At 36.2% G+C, this 20,197-nt stretch overlaps 3 protein-coding genes across 3 annotated transcripts; 1 reads left to right on the top strand and 2 right to left on the bottom strand.

The window, feature by feature from the left end:
- Positions 1–917: 917 nt before the first annotated feature.
- LOC132178188 (protein neprosin-like) lies at positions 918–3,804 on the top strand. Its single transcript, XM_059590639.2, has 7 exons — positions 918–1,067; positions 1,190–1,276; positions 1,983–2,198; positions 2,331–2,489; positions 2,694–2,738; positions 3,190–3,336; positions 3,424–3,804. The coding sequence occupies exons 1-7, from the start codon at positions 918–920 to the stop codon at positions 3,802–3,804; spliced, it is 1,185 nt and encodes a 394-aa protein (XP_059446622.2).
- A 4,010-nt stretch (positions 3,805–7,814) lies between these two features.
- Positions 7,815–9,233, bottom strand: LOC132178187 (uncharacterized). Its single transcript, XM_088515627.1, has 3 exons — positions 9,041–9,233; positions 8,499–8,932; positions 7,815–8,354 (listed from the first exon to the last, which is right to left on the bottom strand). Exons 1-3 carry the CDS (start codon positions 9,231–9,233, stop codon positions 7,815–7,817), a joined length of 1,167 nt encoding a protein of 388 aa, XP_088371753.1.
- A 2,141-nt stretch (positions 9,234–11,374) lies between these two features.
- LOC132178186 (protein HEADING DATE 3B-like) lies at positions 11,375–13,950 on the bottom strand. Its single transcript, XM_088515626.1, has 4 exons — positions 13,940–13,950; positions 12,529–12,580; positions 12,274–12,401; positions 11,375–12,166 (listed from the first exon to the last, which is right to left on the bottom strand). Exons 1-4 carry the CDS (start codon positions 13,948–13,950, stop codon positions 11,449–11,451), a joined length of 909 nt encoding a protein of 302 aa, XP_088371752.1. The 3' UTR covers positions 11,375–11,448.
- Between the last annotated feature and the right edge of the window lie 6,247 nt (positions 13,951–20,197).

The following is a 20,197-nucleotide window of genomic DNA, read 5'->3' as shown; positions in this document are numbered from 1 at the left end:
ATTATGTTAAGATCTTCAAGGACTTATACACGTAAGCGTGCAAATTTGGGAATCATCTTCCTAAGAAAATCCTTTGAAGTAAGCAAATTGGCTACCGAAGATGATGAAACATCCTTCTAGAGTGCTATCAAATTTTGAAGAAGAAAGGATGGAATGGATTGGTTGGACATCCGAGCGATCGGGGAAAGTACGGTAATTTTTTTTTAAATTTTTTTTTCCACCCTTCATTTTTTATTTCTTTTTTCCTTTTTCATTTTATTTGTGTTTCTAACAACAATTAATTGTTTGATGTTTGTTTTTGTGAAAAAATGTTGCTGTTAGTTTTATTGACAGGTGTTTTGGTGTTTAAGTTTGGGGGATGCCCTGGCCTTTTTCACACTCAGTTGTATGTTTCCTTACTTCGGGTAATGTATTTCTATACTACACATTGACGACAATGTGTAATTCAAGTTTGGGGATATGAAAAGACACTCTGTCTGTTTGTTCTAAAATCAAAAATAAAAAATAAAAAATAAAATATAACAAAAATTAACAAAAAGTTTTTTTGCTATGTTGTTGTTAAGTATGAGTTAAGCTGTAATTGTAGTTTGCATTTCATTGGTTTATTTAAAGTGTTGAACTCATAATGGTTTGAGACAGCTGCCTTACCTTAACTTAGGTAAAGGCTTTGTATTTATAGAATATTCAGTTACAAAGGACATTGATGTATAGAGTGTATAAATATATGTTTTTGTGAAAGCTCTTTACATTTAATGATTAAACTATACATTAAACTCATCTTTGGCTTGTTGAGTAGTGTGCTTTTCTTCATTTGAATCCTCTTTTGTTTTGCTAGCATGAGATGATGTTGCAAACATATCCTTGACAAAATAGAAGTATTCAAAAAATATAAGAGAAGTTTGCAACTTTGTTTTTCAATGGCAAATACAAAAGTAATTAGAAGATGCATATTTTTCTTCCTAGCCCTATCTTTTGTGCTGAGTGATAGATTTGTTGGTGGAAGAAGGATTGAGACCAAGGAAAGCAAAGAGTTAGTTAAGCATAACGGAACTGTCAAAACTATTGAGGTTATAATGAATATATTACATCTTTTTTAATTTTTAATTTTTAATTTGATTCTAGAAAATCTCTTCCTCTATATATTCAGGCTTGCTTATTCATGGTCTAGTAACTATTAAAATCTTTGCAGGGTAAGGATGGTGACATAATAGACTGTGTTGATATCTATCAACAACCTGCATTCAACCATCCATTACTCAAGAATCATACTATACAGGTTTCTTATTGTTTCTCCTAACTCTGGTTGATGTTTTACAGTGCTATGTAGTTGCTTTATTATTGTCTCGGTCGTTCTCTTGCTTAAACAATTTATATAATTGAAAACATAGTCAAAATTTATACCCAAAAAGTTTCTATTTTTTACAGTTTTTCTTCTTTCGGGATGAGGGTGTTAAAACAAAAATAAAACAAACAAACCAAAATAGGAAACAAAGAGCTTTATTGCCCATGGATGTTAGTTAACTCAATAACTAGCTTTTTTTGTCATTGCACAAGAGACCTATATATGCTTGAATCTTGCTAAAAGGTAATGCAATAAACCACATTTTATCCCACAACTATCTCACAATATTGACATGGTAATCGTAACCAACTTTTGAATCAATCCATGTTAAAAAAATAATAATAATAAATAGGAAAATATGGGTTGGTTCACACTACCACATGTTATTATGAGATATAAAAATTTAGTTTATAAGATTACTTGTTGCTTATATAAACTAAAAGAAAGACAGATCTTGATGATGTTGTGATGGGAAGCTAAATATTTAAACAAGTTAATAATTTTCCTATCCTTTTAAATGCATCATTTCCAAGATCAAAATCGATTTAATATGATACGTGAAAGAAATTGTGGCTTTGGCCTTTTATTTGGTCAATTGAAGACTAAGACTAATTATAGTAATTTGTTTGTGGTTAATAAGATGGAACCCAGTTCCATTCCAAATGTAACAAACAGAGCATTCAACAATGTCGAGTTGTCTCAAGGTTGGCTTGAGAATGGAGAATGCCCTGAAGGAACAATCCCAATTAGACAAGCTCGAGCAGATGAATATGATGTACATCGTGCTATACCCCCAGTTGCACATCGGAAAAAGTTTAATATCAGCCTTGATTATGATTATAATCGTGGTCACGAGGTATATCATATATTTTTTTTTTCTCCTTTTTACATAAGAATTAGAAAAATGCAAAGCGTACTAAATTTTTTACCAAGAGAGGCTTACCATATTGATGTGTAGCTTATTCATATGAATTATTTTTCAACTTAGTACGCTGTAGTTGATCTACGTGGTGGCAATTACTATGGAGCACATGCATCAATTAACGTATGGAACCCTGCAACATATACTGGGGAAATTAGCATTGCTCAAATATGGCTTGCATCCGGTCCTAAGAACCTACTAAACACCATTGAAGCTGGATGGCTGGTAAGTTTGATTGATAAAAACATCATTAAGATTAGCAATTGCTTCTGATTTTGCGTGTAAATCTGAATGTTCAAGCAATTAGAAACTTTTGGATTTCAAAAGTGGGGGAGTTAATTGATATCATAATGAAATTCAAAGCAAAAATGTAACATATAAATCAAGCATTTGGAGGATAGTTTCTGATCAATAATTTCATGGCTTCAGGTTAATTCACGTGACAAGCAAACCAGGTTCTTCATATACTGGACTGTAAGTTGGATAATTTCAATTCCTTCCATGATATAACTTAAATTTGCATATATTGGACTAGTCATGTTTGTTGCCACTTAGGGGTTTGGGCATAGTTGAAAGGTATTTTGAATGTCATATCCCTATTTGTGTCCCTTACATTGAGGATCCGGGTAGGGTTTAAGGATTGCAAGACAGTCATGCCCCATCTTATACCTGCTATTTGGAAGTTTGTTCTGTTTACGAAACCCTACTTACACTTACAGCCTTTTACGGCAGCCTCAGTTACCCCTTTGGATCTGATCACTTATTTTACTCATTCCCAGCCACTTTTTGGGTAGCATTGTCACCCTTTTTTTTTTAAAAAAAAAAAAAACACTTAAATTTGCAGTAGGAATCCCCATCAAAACACTATTACATATTGCATGTATGTTTGTCAAACCACTAATCAAGCTATATATGTGGTTTTAAGCGTGATGGGTACCAAAGAACTGGGTGCTACAATCTTGATTGTCCTGGTTTCGTGCAAGTAAACCGTAGATTTGCAATTGGTTCTCCCATCAAGCCTATCTCAAGCTACAACTCAAAGCAATATGAGATAGGGATAACCATATACAAGGTAATATGCAAGGATTGGGATTTCTGACATTTTTGTTGTAAATTCTCTACATATTGCTCACTAAATTCCCCAACTTATATGATTCAGAATAAGGGACATTGGTGGCTACGGGTGCAAGATCAAGTACTTGGATACTGGCCTCACTTAATTTACACATACTTGGCTAGTAGTGCTACCGGAATTAGCTGGGGTGGAGAGATTTACAACAAAGGCGAAGGGGGACATCATACATCAACTCAAATGGGAAGTGGACATTTTCCAAGTGAAGGCTTTGGAAAAGCAAGTTATTTTCGCAATATTCAATATATGGATTACACAGGAAAATTCAATGACCCTGATCAAGGACTGGTAGCATATGCAACAAAACCTTCATGCTATAGTATAAGTGTTTCCAATAATAAGAATGGAGTCTATGGAACCAATTTCTATTTTGGGGGTCCTGGGTATTCACCAATATGTTCGTCTTAAAAAGGGAAGAAGAAAAACTTATAGTAATAAATCACAGATTAGAGGGATCTAAATGTCCTCAAAAGAATGTTACCACAACTTGTATTGTATTTTCAATACTATTATAATTGTACTTTTCATAAGTATTATGAAATTTACTTTTCATAGTTGTAAGAGGAAAACTTGAATTTTGCTTAATCAAAACATTAATATAAAATTAGAAAGAATCTCTAATATTGTTAGTATAATACTTATTAGGTTTCAACACAAATAAAACTCAAAATTATGAACATTTGAAAAAGTACATTGGTTGTAGAAAAAAGTATGCGCGAGATTTTTTGTTGTAGTTTAATTTCAAAATTTAAACATATCTTTATCGAACTTTTCATTATAGGTTGCAAAAAAAAAAAAAAAACAACCATTACGCCTTTTTAAATATAAAGACATACTAAAGGTTATACACCAATATTTTACTCAACATAATAACACACAATCATATATAGAACATTGCATAACTATATAAGTAGCTAGCATAAAATTTTACCATCATAAGGCATTTAACTTTAATTAGTTTAATCCATATAAATTAAAACACGTTAAAATCTTTGTTCCCATATGTATAGTTTAAAATGAAAAATATAAAGAAAAAAAATAACGAAAAGAAAACTTGGCTTGTGATTATCAACGTATTAATAAAAAGTTAGTAAGAATCATTAATATTATTGGTGTTATACCTATTATTTTTCATACAAATTATAAAACCCATATAATTATGAGCCTTAAAAAAAGTACATAGCAAAATAATGAAAAATCTTTCGGTCAACAATGCAATAAAATAATCATCCCACATTATATTTAATCTTAATTATCTTTTAGGTATTTCAAAGTTCATTTTTTGTATAATAATCAAATAAAATTTTGCCTTCTTTTGCTTTCTAAAGCATAAAAAGTACTTAAAAAAAAAAAATGAAAATCCGGGTAAATTATACAAATAAACAAAAAATCTCATAGGCGAATAGATCTTGGGCAAATATCAAATAAGAAGCATGTTATATCGAGCAATTAACGATTTTATAAACTAATGGACACTAAGCAAAAATAAGCTCCAAGATGACCGTTGTGATTTTACACTTTGGTTTGGACATTGAATATATAATTGCTCGTAAGATCGATGCTAATCATGTATACAATTAATAATTAATATACAATCTATACAATTAATAATTAATATACAATTATATATTTAAAAAAACCAAAAATAATGCAATGAAATTTTTTATTAATAAACTTTATGCCTCTTAAAAAACCGGTTTTTTATTATTTTTTATTAAATGACTAAACCCATGCAACTTACGTTTTTTTGAACCCATTTTTTATTATTTTTGATTGATAATGCAATGAAATTTTTTTCTATTTTGTTTCTACATCCTATCATTTAGTTCGTCTAATTCAACAATAACATATAATATTATTTTATATACATATTAAAATGATTAAACATAATAATACATAATAATTTGATTTGTATTATTTGTTTCCTTATTTGATTTTGACATTAATAATACTTAATTTATTGAATAATTTATATATGGAAAACTATTGAAATATAATCAAACCCCATTAATTACACTAATTTAATGACCGATTTTTTAAGTAAAAATCGGTTCACTCTTAAAAAATCGGCTCACAAATTATGCCTTAAAAAATTGGTTTAACATTAAAATAAAAAGGGTTCATGCCACATATTGCAATATTAAGACACTTCTGAGAGTGATTCGAATTTTATATATGAGAAGTTGAAATTTGGTCATTGCATATGTTTTTGTGCTTACACCTAAGGCTTCATTTGTTTTGGCATAAAATATTTTTTGTAAAAGGTTATTATTTTTTATTGTTTGGTGCGCCCTAAAATATTGGTCAATCTGAAAATGATTTCAGTTGACTAAAAAAATAACATTCATGAGCCGTAAAATGGTTTACGTTTCTCATTTGAGTAAACCATTTCTCTCACAATTTCTGGCCCAAATTGCAAACAATATGAGTATGCAATTGCCCTTAATCATCTCAATCCCACCGCCAAATTCTTTATGTTTTGACACACGCTTTTCCTCCATGACTCCTATTCATAATGAAGATGGAAGAATATGACAAAGTTATACTTGCATTTGCATTTGACCACTTGATGTGCGATGAGAAGGCTGAAAGATCATTTATGGCAAATAATGCTAGACTTAGAAAGATATAGTTGGACAAATTTTTCAACAAGCATGGATATTAAAATTTGCATATTATCGATATGTGTCCATTAATTTATTATTATTATTATTTTCAAATTGTGATTGTTAACTTCATTTTTGTTACGATTGATTTTATTTCACACTTTAACAAGGGAAGATTCTCGTACAAACACTACTTTAAATGTGGCACACTACAAGTTCGAACACCCATCAAACGAAACTCTTTAAATTTGATACAAGGAGGTGTGGCTCTAATGCCAACTGATGCGGGAAAGTATGGCTCTTGTGAAACCCCGAAAACTTAATGTCACGATCCGAGAAAAATGCTAACAACATTTGTGTTGAAGTTAAAATTGAAACTCTTTGAAATCACTTAGAAAGCTCAATCTCACATATTAAGGAATCATTGCATGACTTGGCACCCATGCAACATCTTCGTAATCCACCTACCTAATGTGGAACCAAAATTTGGGGTATCACAATCTCCTGTGCTCATATCTTTGATGTCATCATCACGGTTTACATCATGATGTTACTAGGTTTCTCTAATACCATTTGTCACAATCCAAGAAAAACAGTGGCGGATCCAGAAATTCATTCTACCGGGAGTGTCAATAAAATATAATAATAAAATAATTTTTTTTTTCTTTATATATTATATTTTTATTGGATTATGGTAAATACAATTAAAAAAAGAAGAAGAATAAATTATATCACAATATATGTATCACAAAAAGCATATTTATTCGACTTCATAAATATATGCTAAATTGATATATCAGTTACCATGTAAGCACTAGTACAAAAGTAAAGGGAAAATACAAAATACAAATGGCCTAAAATTGCATTCTACACGGCTTTAGAGCAACAAAATCATCAAGTATCAAATCTGAATCAAAGCTTTTAGCAATTTCCCTTTCAATGTAGACAAGTAAACTATCTCCAAGAAACTCATCTTCCATTTTGTTACGAAGTCTTGTTTTGACAATTTTCATTGCTGAAAATGCTCGTTCGGTAGTTGCTGTCGACACCGGAATAGTCAAAACAAGACGAATCAATGTATCAATAAGATAATATGTATCTGATTTTCCGGCCTCTATCAATCCTCGACATAATTCCGCAATGGAAGACAATTTTTGTAGTTTCGGATGATTAAGCATATCAACTTCAAAATGCTTCAATTGAAATCTCAAAATAATTTTTTCCTGCTCAGAAAAATTCAGAGAATAGTACTTATCTGCCAGACTACATATATCATCAATATTAAATGATTTATAAGCATCATTTGGATCCAAAGCTGAACTAAGTGTCAAGAGTTCCATTGCACTTTCACCAAATCTACAATCAAGCTCTTGCAATTGAAAGTCTATAGTAGCATTGAATACATCAAAATGATAATAATGTTCCACCGTAATGTTATCCCGTTGAAGACGACCTCGGCTTTTACCATAACGAGCACCCAAATCCGGAATGTCTATTTCAAATTTCTTGGAGAAAGAGACTACTTTCTCAAGAAAATTATTCTAATCTTCATTTCTCAATTTTTGGAGGAGTGCTTTTCTACTAGAAACTAATTGCATAGCATTCAAGATGTCTTGAGATTTTTGTTGCAAATGTTGACAAAGACAATCAGTAGTACCCATAATTTCCCTCATCAAATGTAAAATGAATATGAATTTGAATGATGTAATCATTTTATAAGCAGCACCAGCATCCTCACGTTGAGAGTAAGTAGATCCTTCATTTATAATCTTTTCAAGCACTGAACAAGCGGGATTAAACAGCCTTAGTAGGCTACAAATAGAATAAAAATGAGAACCCCAACGCACCAGCTCGTTTCAAAGTGCCAATTTGGTTAGCCCCTTTTCCAGTTTCAAGTTCATCAATAGCTATCAAATGTGCGATATCTTCTTCTTGAGCATCTTGCAAATCATGATGACGTTTACATGAAGCACTAACCACATTGATAATGAAATTCAAATTTGAGAAGAAATCATGAACAACAATTACCTCTCGAGATGCAGCAACTAATGCTAATTGTAATCGATGTGCAAAACAATGAACACAGTATGCACAAGAACATTCATTGAGAAATAATGCCTGCAATCTTTTCCATTCACCACGCATATTGCTAGCACCATCATACCCTTGCCCACGAATACTTTGAATATCAAGACAATTTTGAGAAAGAACGTCAGATATTTTATCCTTTAAAGTCAATGCTGATGTATCTTTAACTTGGACAATGTCAAAGAAGCGTTCTTGTACAAAACCATCTTTGTTAACAAATCTCAAAACAATAGCCATTTGTTCTCTCTTAGACTCATCTCGTGCCTCATCAACAATAATGCAAAATTTTGAATCACCAATTTCTTCACGAATTGCATCTCGCACCCTTTTTGTCCAGACGTGTAAAATATTTTTTTGGACATGATGTGAAGTATATTTTGCATTTTGTGGAGCATTTTCTAAAACAACCTTGGCAACATCCTCGTTGTAATTGGACACAAGTTTTATCAACTCAAGAAAATTGCCACGATTTTTAGAATCGGAACCTTTATCGTGACCTCTATAAGGACATCCTTGATATGCCAAATACCGAATAGAATCAATTGAAGTCTTCAATCTCAATCGATTGTTCACTTTTTCTTCCGAAGTTTGTTTATCTATCACCTTATCAATATGTTGAGATTGATTTTTCAAATTGTCACAACACTTAACAGCATTATTATGAGGTGAACATGGCACATTTCCCATGTGGGCCAAAAAAGAGCAATGTGTACCATCATTTACTTTCTTCCAATTACGAAATCCTTCAATTGTAAATGCACTACCTCCAAACCGCCCCGTAGGCCTTTTAGCAAAAAGAAAGTAGGGTAAACAATAAGCAGCATCTTTGGCCTCAGAATATTCTAACCAATCAAACATCTTATATCAAGATAATTGAAATCTTCGGCGGTTTTTTTCAGTTCCTGAAAACGGATATCCAGAACTACTAGAAGGAATGAACCTATGCGGACCAACTTTAAGATAAGCACATCTAATTTCATCCCGTTGATTAACAGGATATTCCCATATTTGAGGACGTAATCCTGGATCATGTTGTAGAGTAGAAATGTCAAATGACTCAACTACTTGAGATTCAATTCTTGGCATCTTAGAATGGCGTTGCTCAGGAGCTAAAGTTTGAGGATTTGATGTCGAGGAAGACATTTTAGAATTTGAATGAGCATCCTTTTTCTTAAAAAATGCATCAATTGTTTTTGGCTTGCCCATAATGTAATCTAAGAATTTTCAAAAACCTGGAAAATTATTTATCTATTAGTTTTAATTCACATACTAAACAATTCATGTCTAATGAAACATACTCTAAGTCTCTAATGATATTATAATAAAATTATTAGCATATTCCGATAGCTATTAGCCTAACATGAATTAATGAAAAGAGCAAACCTGAGATTAGCAATAATCTTCTGAAACTCATTGATGCTTGACAAAATCCCAAAATATATAAAACACAACTTACAAAAAAAATAACAATATTGTTTTTATTAGCATAAGATAAAGAAAATGATGAAAATAAGAGATATATCACAATTAAAATGCTCCATAAATTTCGGTCAATCATATTAGAGTTTGCAAATTGCCCAATTAAAAAAGAAATACGCATCTACAATGGGAGCACCCCACCACAATCTACAAAATGAATAAATAAATAATGAAGTTTTTGAATTGGGGAAAGAAAAAAACAAGCAGTATTTTGAATCTTTACCATTCTTTAATTCTTTTTATTTTTTTTATTTTTTTTGTGAGTCATTCTTTAATTCTTAGTTATGAGTTATGACAAATTTGACCAATGACCATGTACAAAGAACAAACACAATGAAGACAATGAAGGCTGTGGGGACCGTGGGTCTTGGACTCTTGTGCTGCTGTGCACAGCCTCTGTAGCAAGCAACAAACAAACTAAAAAGTATTCTTTTCTTCCACTTTCTTCATTCTTTTTCACTTTTCTAAGCACTACCAACCAAATATATTTATATCCCCTAGGAACCACATATATTTACAAACAATAAAGGCATAAAGCAAGCTAGCAACTGTTAAGAGGAGAATACTCACAGAGACTACATAGTCGTCACTCTCCCACTCTCGATCTCAGACTCTCCGATCTGGACAGCCACAGCCGGGAGTAGGACTGGTTATTTGTCGCTAATCGGTGAGCAAGTGAGTGAGTGCTGCACAGTCCACGGCTATTAGCCTATTACAGTGCAAGAGCAGAGGTTTTGTGTTTGATTTGGAATAATAATCCCCACAGTTCAACGGAATTGGATTTCTCAAGTTGGTGATTTGTTTCGATAGTCGGCAAGTCTGAAAACGAAACACTCTTGAGCCGCAAGATAGGTTGGAGTCGGGAAGAGGGGTTAGGGATTTAGGGTAAGATTAATTTTTTTTTTTCTTTTTCTTTTGTTTAGTGTATTGCCTTGCTGGTGCTGAAGAGTTGAGACTTGAGAATTTTTTTTTTTTTTTTTTTTTTTTTTTAAGGTGGTAAAAATATTTTGCAGGGCAGTAAGGATTTTGAAATTTTTTACCAGGGGCGTCCTTCAACTATCGACTTAAAATTACTTTTTTTTTTTTTTTTACCGGGGGTGCCCGCCCCTGGGTCGCCCCCCTTTCTCTCCGCCACTGAAGAAAAAGACTTACCACATCTACACAATTACTCTAAAAGGACTAGTTAAAGTTAGATTAAAGTTTCTTGAAATCATCTATAAATCTCAATCCCACCTAATAGGGAACCAATATGAGATTAGTACTCATGGACCACCTTCATGATCTACTCACCCCAATGTGTGACTAATTTCTAGGGTATCATAGTTAAGTCACACAGACAAAGATGTTGAGTTGCTCCACCTAGATCTTTAGGGCATTGTATTAAATCCTAAATTCTGCATACGAACATTGATACATGGTGCTTTCCTTTCACATCATATTTAAGTATGCTATTAGTCTTAAGTTTTAAACCCTAACGAGTGATTTGATAAAAGTTGAACACTGCAATATTTTTGCCCTGATTTCTTAAGAAATTAATTGTGATGCAGGTTTGCCTTAATTGTCTCAAATAAAATCAGCAAATATTCGCTGGTCCGTGGTCTACCTGCAATTTTTATTTTATTTTTGATCAAGTTGGAAAAGGGTTGCCTGCATAAGGAACATATGATAACAGAAGAGTTCAATATTGCCAGTCAAAAGAATTTCTCCGACTGAATTTCTTCTGAATACATAAATGGAATAACAAGGCAAAAATGATTTTTTTTCAACCTTTCAAGAATATATTTACAACATTACCATGTGTGATCATAAACAAGATGATTTACAGATACAAAATTCTTAAAGGAGTATGACAAAATAGTTGATTCCCGCCAACTACTAATCATAATTGTTTCCTCTCTTCCTTTATTGACCGAAAAATCCGGAATGCTGATTCAGTTGCTGATCTTGGATTATGAGGTACAACCTTAATAACTTGTGTCCGATTCTCACTAGTTTGCACATTTTGATCCATTAATGCGTGAGCTGTGGGTGTTGTAGGAAAAACAGGAAGTGCATCACCTCCTTTAGCCCTGTAAGAGGGGCTACTTGCTGCACTTCCCTGTAACTCACTCTCTTTTGATGCTGGGAACTTGCCAGCACGACATGAGATTACTCGAGTTACCTCGCTGGACATGTTACATGAATTTTGCTGGGGTATGGTAAAGTTGATGTCCCCAATCATCAACTGATTGTCTGGTCTATTCGATTGAGCTCCGGCAAACGGGCTTGTTTCCTCGACACCTGAACTGGATACAGATTGATTCATGACTGGGAGACCATACAGTGAAAAGTATGTCTGGCCTAAAGGAGGCGTGCCCGGAAGAATGGGAGCCGGAACACCGTAAACAGTGTTTAACATGAAAGCTGAAGTTGGAAGACATGGCCCCGTGTAGGGCTTGTAAATAAGTCCTTCAGATGGAGACATTGCAGGGACTAACCACTGGTTTCCTGGTGGTGGGTGGAAACACCATGGGGCTGGTTTGGTGCTGGTGGTCAAAGGAGTTAAAGCTGGATTTGCTAAATGAAGCCCATTTGATTGGTGGGTAGCAAGTCCCTTGCTGTTATCATTATTGACAAAAGGAAGAGGAAACTTTCCAACTGCACTTTCATCTGTATATTCATCATCTTTAGGGTTTGACTTCATAGAATCATCATTGGCTTTAACAATCTGGGTTCTGCAACATACTCAGACACCAACTTGTTAACTGGAGGAGATACTTTTGTTGAACGCTTGCCCAAATAAAGGTTATCTTCAAGTAATAGTTGCGGTGACCCAGCCATCCTTCTTTGTACCTGTTTCATTTGGAAGGAGTAATATAACTCCTTTTACACAGAGTGAATTGAAAAACCGGAAAAATACGACCGCATATAATCGAAGAAGAAATGGCTTAGCAATTTAAACAGGCAATGACCAGCTTACCTTAATCAGTGTATGCAACTCAAACACTTGCAGTGCCAACACTCTTTGTTGACTGAAAATTAAAACACAAGAGTTGGATCAAACACTAAATAATTTTCAATCATAAAAAGTTGGAAATGAAACATATAAGTTTTAAAAATAAAATGTTCATGGAAAAAGTAGAAGTAAACCAAATGGAATCAACATTATGGTCTAGTCAATAGCAACAATGAATGATGAAAGCACAAAAGAAGGAAAAATTAGTTTGGTAAAAACAAATAAAGAAAGATAAGTGTTCATCCAAAAAAACAAAGAGAAACAGAACATCACTGATTGACAGAAGAAGATTGTTCTTGATTGCCAAACGCACTAAAACGAGAATGGCATCTGATCCATAAAAAAGTGCGAAGCTGTAAACCACAAATCCGAAACTGTGACCTCAAACTTTAGTATGCATTGACGACTCATATAATACCACTCTTAACGAGACTCTGGCCTCCTTAGATCCGCTTACTCTTAAAGCTGGATATAGTTTAGGATAAATTTTAATTATCTACCTCTCTTTTTACACCATTTTCTATGGATCCCCAAAGTCTGGCTCTATGTTTAGAAAAGAAACAGGAATCAAATTTTTTCTCAATGTTAACGGGTTCTGAAGAATAAAGAAATAGAAAGACACAATTGAATGTGTAGGATAGGGGAAATTCATTGGAGAAGTGACGCTTTTCCTTTGCAACCCTTAATCATTTGTTTATCGATTTGCACTGTCATTGTATCTCTTTATTCTCCTTGCATCTTATTGCAGTGCTTTCCTCTAACTACATCATCTATCAACCATATCGTCGTACTAGTGTATATTTCTTAAAAAAACTCCCCCCACACCCCCACCCCCAACCTTTCTTTTTTTATAAGTAATCGAAATGCCATTAAAAGTGAAAAGCAATACCCAGGTATACAGGAAGTATACAAGAGAAACACTTAGTTAAAAGGACAAAAAAGAACAAAAAATTCATGAAAACTAAGAATCAAAGGAGTTAGAAACGCAGCTGTTCAAATACAAAGAGTATTAAAGAAAAATGACTTAAGTTCCATAAACATCCTCTTGCAGTCCTCGAAACTTCTATAATGCATTTCCTTCCGAAGGCACCGCAAAAGACAAGAAGGCACCATCTTCACAGTCTAACTACTACCACAAGTCACCAACAAGCAAATAAGTCAACTAACCTGTCTATTTTTTTTTTTTTTTTTGACATGTCCACACAAGAGGGAGGAGGGGGAATTCGAACTAGTGAAAATAATAATGGCAAAAATTGGGGTTATTTTTTCGTTATTTTTACCACATATGCTTAAAACAAAGGCCATGAGGTGGCTGGGGCCAAATGGGGTATGTTGAGCCACCCCCAAGGCTCTTAGGGGTGGTTCGGCCACCTACTGGCTAGCCATTTCGAGGTGGCTCATGCCACCCCTTAGCAAAAATGATTCTCGTTACGATACGACCAGATAAATAATATCTTGAAGAACGGAACTATGAATCTTCTTGCTAGGAATCAATTAGGGTTTCTTAACAAAACTCTTTGATTTAATTGCTAGTGGAGAGGTTTGGTCTCCAACTGTTCAGTGGGAGTGGAGTGATAGAGTTCGGAAATTCTGGTAGAGGTAATCTGAAGGCGAAAAGGGAAGGAACATGGCAGAAGGTTTTTTGAAAACTGAAGGGGAATCGGTGGGAATTGATATCTCAGAAGAGGATGTAGTAAAGGTACGTAGAGGGGAGAATTGTCTGATAGGCAGAATATGGGCGGAAAAGAAGATTAATAAAGAAGCTTTCAAAACAGTTCTATCGCGGATCTGGCGTGCAGAGGGGTGTGTCACTTTCAAGGAGCTTCAAGAGAACATGTGGATTTTTGAATTCACAAATGTGGAGATCAAGGAAAGTGATGGTGGGACGACCCTGGTCTTTTGATCGGTAGATACTGATTCTCAATAAGTTTAATGGCCTTGTCCCTCCCTCCCGAATGGATTTCACGCATTCGCCCTTTTCACGACATGCCACTTCTTTGTATGTCAAGAGCTGTGGGCACCAAAATAGGCCAAACACATGGAGTTTTGGAGGACGTGGATGTGGCAGGAGACAGTGTAGGTTGGGGAAAAAGCCTAAGGCTCCGGGTCCTGATTGATCTTACAAAACCCCTCGAACACGTACGTACTTTGACATTGGGAGGAAAATTTGTGTGGGTCATTTTCAAGTATGAACAACTCTCACAGTTTTGTTTCCAGTGTGGCCAAATTCTCCATGGGGCTAGGGGATGTCTTGAAAATTTAAACAGGAGGACGAATGTGGCGGACGGAGAGAAAGGATGGGGAGTGCGGCTCAGAGCGGAAGAAATGAGAAGGAAAGGAGGAGGCGGATATATTAAACCAGAGATGATGGCTGGGGAACACTCGAAAGCGGCGGTTCAGTTACCGGATGGTAACCAGAACCAAGCGAAAAAGGAAAGAAAAAGTCTCAGTCCTCCAAATATGGCAAGATGTGGATCTGTCTTTACTTCTTTCCTGATTGAGAAGAATCCCCATCATGAGGGGCATAATGGACGCAGAATTTATGGAGAAGATACCAAATGGGGGTCACGGCGCAACACTACAGCTAGCATTTTTGAAAAAGGGAGAGGGCAGATGGGAGAAGTCACTAGAGCTCCAGATTTGCAAATGGGTCAACTAAAAGGGAATATAATAAAGGTGGCAGAATTCCCTTCCAAGGGATCTTCTAATTCTCACGTTGTGGGTTTTGAGAGGGGCCCAGGAGGAAAGAAGGGTAAGATGGCTGATTTGGGTCCTTAAAAAAAGGTATCTTGTGGGCCGCGGACAAAAGAGCAAGAGGAGGCATATGGGTCCAAATCAAAGAGGGAGAATTCTCCTGACTTGGAGAACATGGGACAATGTATAATGCCCTTGGAAGGAACACCAATGGGAAATAGCCTACGAGTGTGGAAGAAAAAAGCGAGAGTCCAGGAGTGGCAAATTTACTATGTTCCCTGAATCCGCAAGAAGGGGACATGTAGGAGAGAGAAGGGGAAGGGAGGCATGACCCAAAAGTCATGGGATTGGCGGAGGTTGTTATAGCCCCGCCAACAACCATGATTCTAATTAGTTATAATTGCCGGGGACTTGGGAACCCGACGGCAGTTCGAGACCTATGCCTTTTGGTTAAGGAGAAGAAGCCCAATGTTTTGTTTCTCATTGAAACAAGATGGACTCATACGGAAATAGAACGGACTCGAATAAAGCTTGGATATGAAAGTTTATTTGGAGTGGACTCTATCGGTAGAAGTGGAGGACTAGCTCTATTATGGAAGGATGATTGTGATGTGACTATCCAAAATTTCTCAAGGCGCCATATTAATGCTATAGTTAAGTCACCGGAGGAAGAAGTGGAGTGGACATTCATGGGTTTCTATGGGAATCCGGAGGTAGAAAGACGACATGAGTCATGGAATTTGTTAAAACATCTCAAGAATCTGGCACAGGGGCCATGGCTTAGTGTAGGTGACTTTAAAGAAATAGTGGATATGAGAGAGAAATGGGGAGGAGTTGAATGAAGGGAGAGGAAATTGGAGCAATTCCGCACCACCTTGGAGGAATGTTTTTAAAGTGATTTGGGGTATAAGGGGTCAAAATTCTCTTGGACCAATGCATGGGGGGATGGTGGTTTCATAAAGGAGCACCTAGATCAGGCTCTAGCTAATAACGAGTGGTGCTCAATTTTCCAAGAAAGGGAAGTGCAAGTGTTGGTGGCGCGTTCTTCAGATCATAAATCGCTATTGATTAGATTTGGGGGATATAGAGAGGAGAGGTACCACTGGTCAAATGGGTTCAGGTTTGAGCCAAAATGGATGGTGGATGAGGACTTTCATGGGGTTATATAGGGAGCTTGGAATAAGGGAAGCCATTAGGGGAATGGGATGGCCGTTGTAACAAACAACTTATTAAATTGTAGGAATGCATTACTACAATGGAGCAAGAAGTTTGGTTCTACAGAGAGGAATTTGAAGAAAAAGACGGCCCAGTTAGAAAAGCTTCAACAATCTGAGAGACCCCAGAATCAGTCTGAGATCAAAATGTTCCAAAAAGAGATAGCTCTAATGCTAGAACAGGAGGATCCAAAGTAGAAACAAAGGGAAAAATAGGCTTGGTTTCAAAATGGGGACCGAAACACATCATACTTCCATGAATGGGCCAATTAGAGAAGAAAAGCAAATAGAATTACTCAAATCAAGGATGAGGCAGGGGGTGTTTGGAAGACAAAGCATGAAGTCAGCGAGGCCTTCCTCCATTATTTCCAAACATTATTCTCTATAGGTGGGACGTTTGGGACTGATGCATGTCTGGAGGGAATGGGGCCTAGAGTAACGGAAACTATGAACAACTTACTGTTGGGCGAATATAAAATGGAGGAAGTGGAGACAGCTTTGATGGGGATGGCTCCACTGAAATCGCCGGGGTCGGACAGATATGAGGCATGTCTTTTCCAAAAATCTTGAAAAATAGTAAATCATGAGGTTTGTCTTGCTGTGCTTGGTTTTTTTAATGGTTGTAATTTTGATCCTGTTATAAATCAAGCCTACATAGCCCTGATCCCCCAAAAAAAGAAACCATCTATCTAAAAGAAACCATCTATTAGTTTATGTAATGTAATTTATAAAATAATTGCAAAGGTCATAGCTAATAGGTTGAAAAAAGTGCTCCTTGATGTTATTTCTCCCTATCAAAGTGCTTTTGTGCCAGGAAGGCTTATCACCGACAACATTTTGGTGGCTTTTGAAGCATTGCACACGATGAATGGAAGAATGAGGGGGCGAAAGGGATATATGGCACTCAAGCTTAATATGAACAAGGCGTATGATAGAGTGGAGTGGGATTTCTTGGAGAGGGTCATGCTTAAAATGGGGTATGACTCAGGATGGATTCAGAAAGTCATGACTTGTGTACGTACGGTGTCGTATTCAGTGTTGATAAATGGTCAAGCTCATGGCCGCATTATTCCTTCTAGGGGGCTGTGCCAAGGGGGTCCTCTTTCCCCATATTTTTTATTTTATGTGCCGAGGGGCTAAGCCATATGCTTTGTAGGGCTGAAATGGAAAAACATATTACAGGATTGCCTATCTCAAGAGGAGGTGTAAGGCTTAATCACCTTTTTTTTTTGCAGATGACAGCTTACTATTTTGCAGAGCCAACCTGGATGAATGGAATAAAATGCAGGAGATTCTAGAGATGTATGAAAAGAGCTCTGGACAGAGATTAAATAGGGAGATAACCTCTCTATTTTTTAGTAAAAATACCAAGACGGAAGTTCGGGCACATATAAAGTCTTTAGTAGGAGTAATTTCGACTCAAAGATATGAAAATTACTTGGGTCTCCCAGCCCTTATTGGTAAGTCTCATTTACGTTCTTTTCAAAAAATACAAGGGCATATATGGGACCGACTAAATGGATGGGAGGAGAAATTCCTCACTCATGCCGGGAAAGAAGTGTTGTTGAAGTCTGTCATCCAAGCGATACCTACATATACGATGAGTGTTTTCAAACTTCCAAAATTGTTATGTAAGCGAATCAATTCGATGATGTTAAGATTTTGGTGGGGGCACAAAGATAACCTGTCTAGGGTGGCTTGGATGAGTTGGAACAAAATGGGGATGAGTAAGGCCCAAGGAGGTTTGGGTTATCAAGATTTAGAGAATTTTAATTAAGCACTCCTCGCAAAACAAGGTTGGAGGTTAGTTCAACATCCAAACTCCCTTGTTGCAGAAGTTTTGCGGGAGAAGTATTTTCCCAATGGCACTTTTTTGGAATCAACTCTAGAAAACAAGTCCTCCTTTACATGGTGGAGTATATGGAATGTGAAGAAATTATTACAAGCAAGTTTATTATGGAGGGTTGGAAGTGGTTAGTCCATTCATGTATGGGGTGATCGATGCCAAAGTCCAGCAGCTGATGGATGAAGAGAATCAAGGGTGGAATATTCCACTAATTGAAGAATTATTCATGAAGGAGGAGGCAGAGGCTATATGTAGCTTGGTTATCAAACCAAGTTGACAACAAGATAGGATGGTTTGAGCGGGAACCAAGAACGGGATTTTCTCGGTCCGTAGTGCATACCACCTAGCACAATTTTTGGGGGAATAGGAAAAGGGTACGAGTTCGGCGAGGGGTCCATGTGGAGAGATCTGGAACAAGATATGGGCAGTGAAAGGGCCTCGGGTCGTCCAGATGTTCATTTGGAAAGTATGCCAAAATCTATTACCCACAAAAGGAAATCTCTACCACAAACATATAACTCTTGACCCTCTATGTCCCTTATGCGAAAGGATGGAGGAGACCCCAGGGCACGCTCTTTGGAGTTGCCCCTCAGCTCAAGATGTCTGGCTAGAGTGCAATCGAAAGCTATAGAAATTCTCAAGCACTAAGGTTGATTTTCTTCATCTTTTTAGGGAACTCTTGGGGAAATTAGATGAGGAGGAGATGCAGTTTTTTGTGTCTGTAGCACGGCATATATGGTTTCGTCGGAATACATTTGTGTTTAGGGGCAAGTTGACATCACCCACAGCAGTAATTTAGAAGGCGAAGGAGCACTTATTTGAGCAAGAGAACGTGTTATCTGTACAGAGGCAAGAAAGCAGAGCATCCCGCTCGTTTACGAACACCAAACACTGGAAGAGACCCCCTGATGGTTATGTGAAGATAAATTGGGACGCATCTCTTGACTCAAAGGGGAGTAGCATGGGGCTGGTAGCAAGGAACCACGATGGGAGGGTGATGGCCACTTTCTGTGCAAACACACCTTATATACGAGACCCTGCTTCAGCGGAGGCACTAGGTATGTGGCAAGCAGTGGAATTGGGTATTAAGATGGGGTGGCCAAAAATAATACTAGAAGGAGATGCGCTTGAAGTCATCCAACATTTGAGAAATGAGGGGAGCTGGTGGGATCCTACGGTGAGGCATATTGCCTCCAACATCTAACATCTAGATGGTTTTTTGGACTGGAAGGTGGAGCATATTTCCCAAAATGCAAACGAGGTGGCGCACAGACTTGCCAAGCTAGGCTTATCCTTACAGGGAGAGCATTTGTGGGTGGAAGATTATCACCCGTGTATTCAACCATATGTATTGGCTGATCAGCTTTCTGTTTAATAAAGGAGAAGCGAAACGATTTCAAAAAGTAATAAAAAAAACAGTTCCAATAATGGCTATTATTATTATTATTGTTGTTATTATTATTCATTTTTATATAGAAAATGGTGCACTCGAATAGCTGTAGCTGTTATCTTTAGATATTAATACGTATGAGATATCTACATTTCTAATGGTGCGTTGGTGCGTGCATCGCATATAAGATGCCTTCTTTCCTTTTATAAATTAATCGTTTTGACATATCTCTGATTTTTTTTTTTTTTTTTTGAAATATCTCTGATTTGTTAAATCCCACAAAAGATACTGCATTTGTGGCATCAATAATGGAGTCTGTCTACATTTTTTTGTTTTTTTTTTGTTTTTTGGTTTGTCCGATCCCACACTGCTAGTTTTCCGGTGCATTTAATTGTGACATCAATTCATGTCTCAGCGACACGTTTTGATAACATGGATCGTCTTGGGTGGGTGCATGGATGCATGCTTTAACCCACACATATGTAGCCA

The sequence above is a fragment of the Corylus avellana genome, chromosome 4 (assembly GCF_965113065.1).
Source record: "Corylus avellana chromosome 4, dhCorAvel1.hap1.2, whole genome shotgun sequence".
Taxonomy (NCBI): Eukaryota; Viridiplantae; Streptophyta; class Magnoliopsida; order Fagales; family Betulaceae; genus Corylus; species Corylus avellana.
Note: the sequence above shows the minus strand (reverse complement) of the source record. Positions and strands in the feature narration are given on the sequence as shown.

Bases quoted from the DNA above. Each gene is read 5' to 3' on its own strand.
- LOC132178188 (XM_059590639.2), top strand. From the start codon at position 918: ATGGCAAATACAAAAGTAATTAGAAGATGCATATTTTTCTTCCTAGCC. The intron at 1,068-1,189 runs GTTATAATGAAT...AAATCTTTGCAG, and splicing joins GAACTGTCAAAACTATTGAG to GGTAAGGATGGTGACATAAT. The intron at 1,277-1,982 runs GTTTCTTATTGT...GTGGTTAATAAG, and splicing joins TCAAGAATCATACTATACAG to ATGGAACCCAGTTCCATTCC.
- LOC132178187 (XM_088515627.1), bottom strand. From the start codon at position 9,233: ATGTCTTCCTCGACATCAAATCCTCAAACTTTAGCTCCTGAGCAACGC. The intron at 8,933-9,040 runs GTCCGCATAGGT...TTGATTGGTTAG, and splicing joins ATGTGCTTATCTTAAAGTTG to AATATTCTGAGGCCAAAGAT. The intron at 8,355-8,498 runs GTTGTTTTAGAA...ATTGTTGATGAG, and splicing joins ACAACGAGGATGTTGCCAAG to GCACGAGATGAGTCTAAGAG.
- LOC132178186 (XM_088515626.1), bottom strand. The intron at 12,402-12,528 runs GTAAGCTGGTCA...CAAATGAAACAG, and splicing joins AGTTGCATACACTGATTAAG to GTACAAAGAAGGATGGCTGG. The intron at 12,167-12,273 runs GTTAAAGCCAAT...TAATGATAACAG, and splicing joins TATGTTGCAGAACCCAGATT to CAAGGGACTTGCTACCCACC.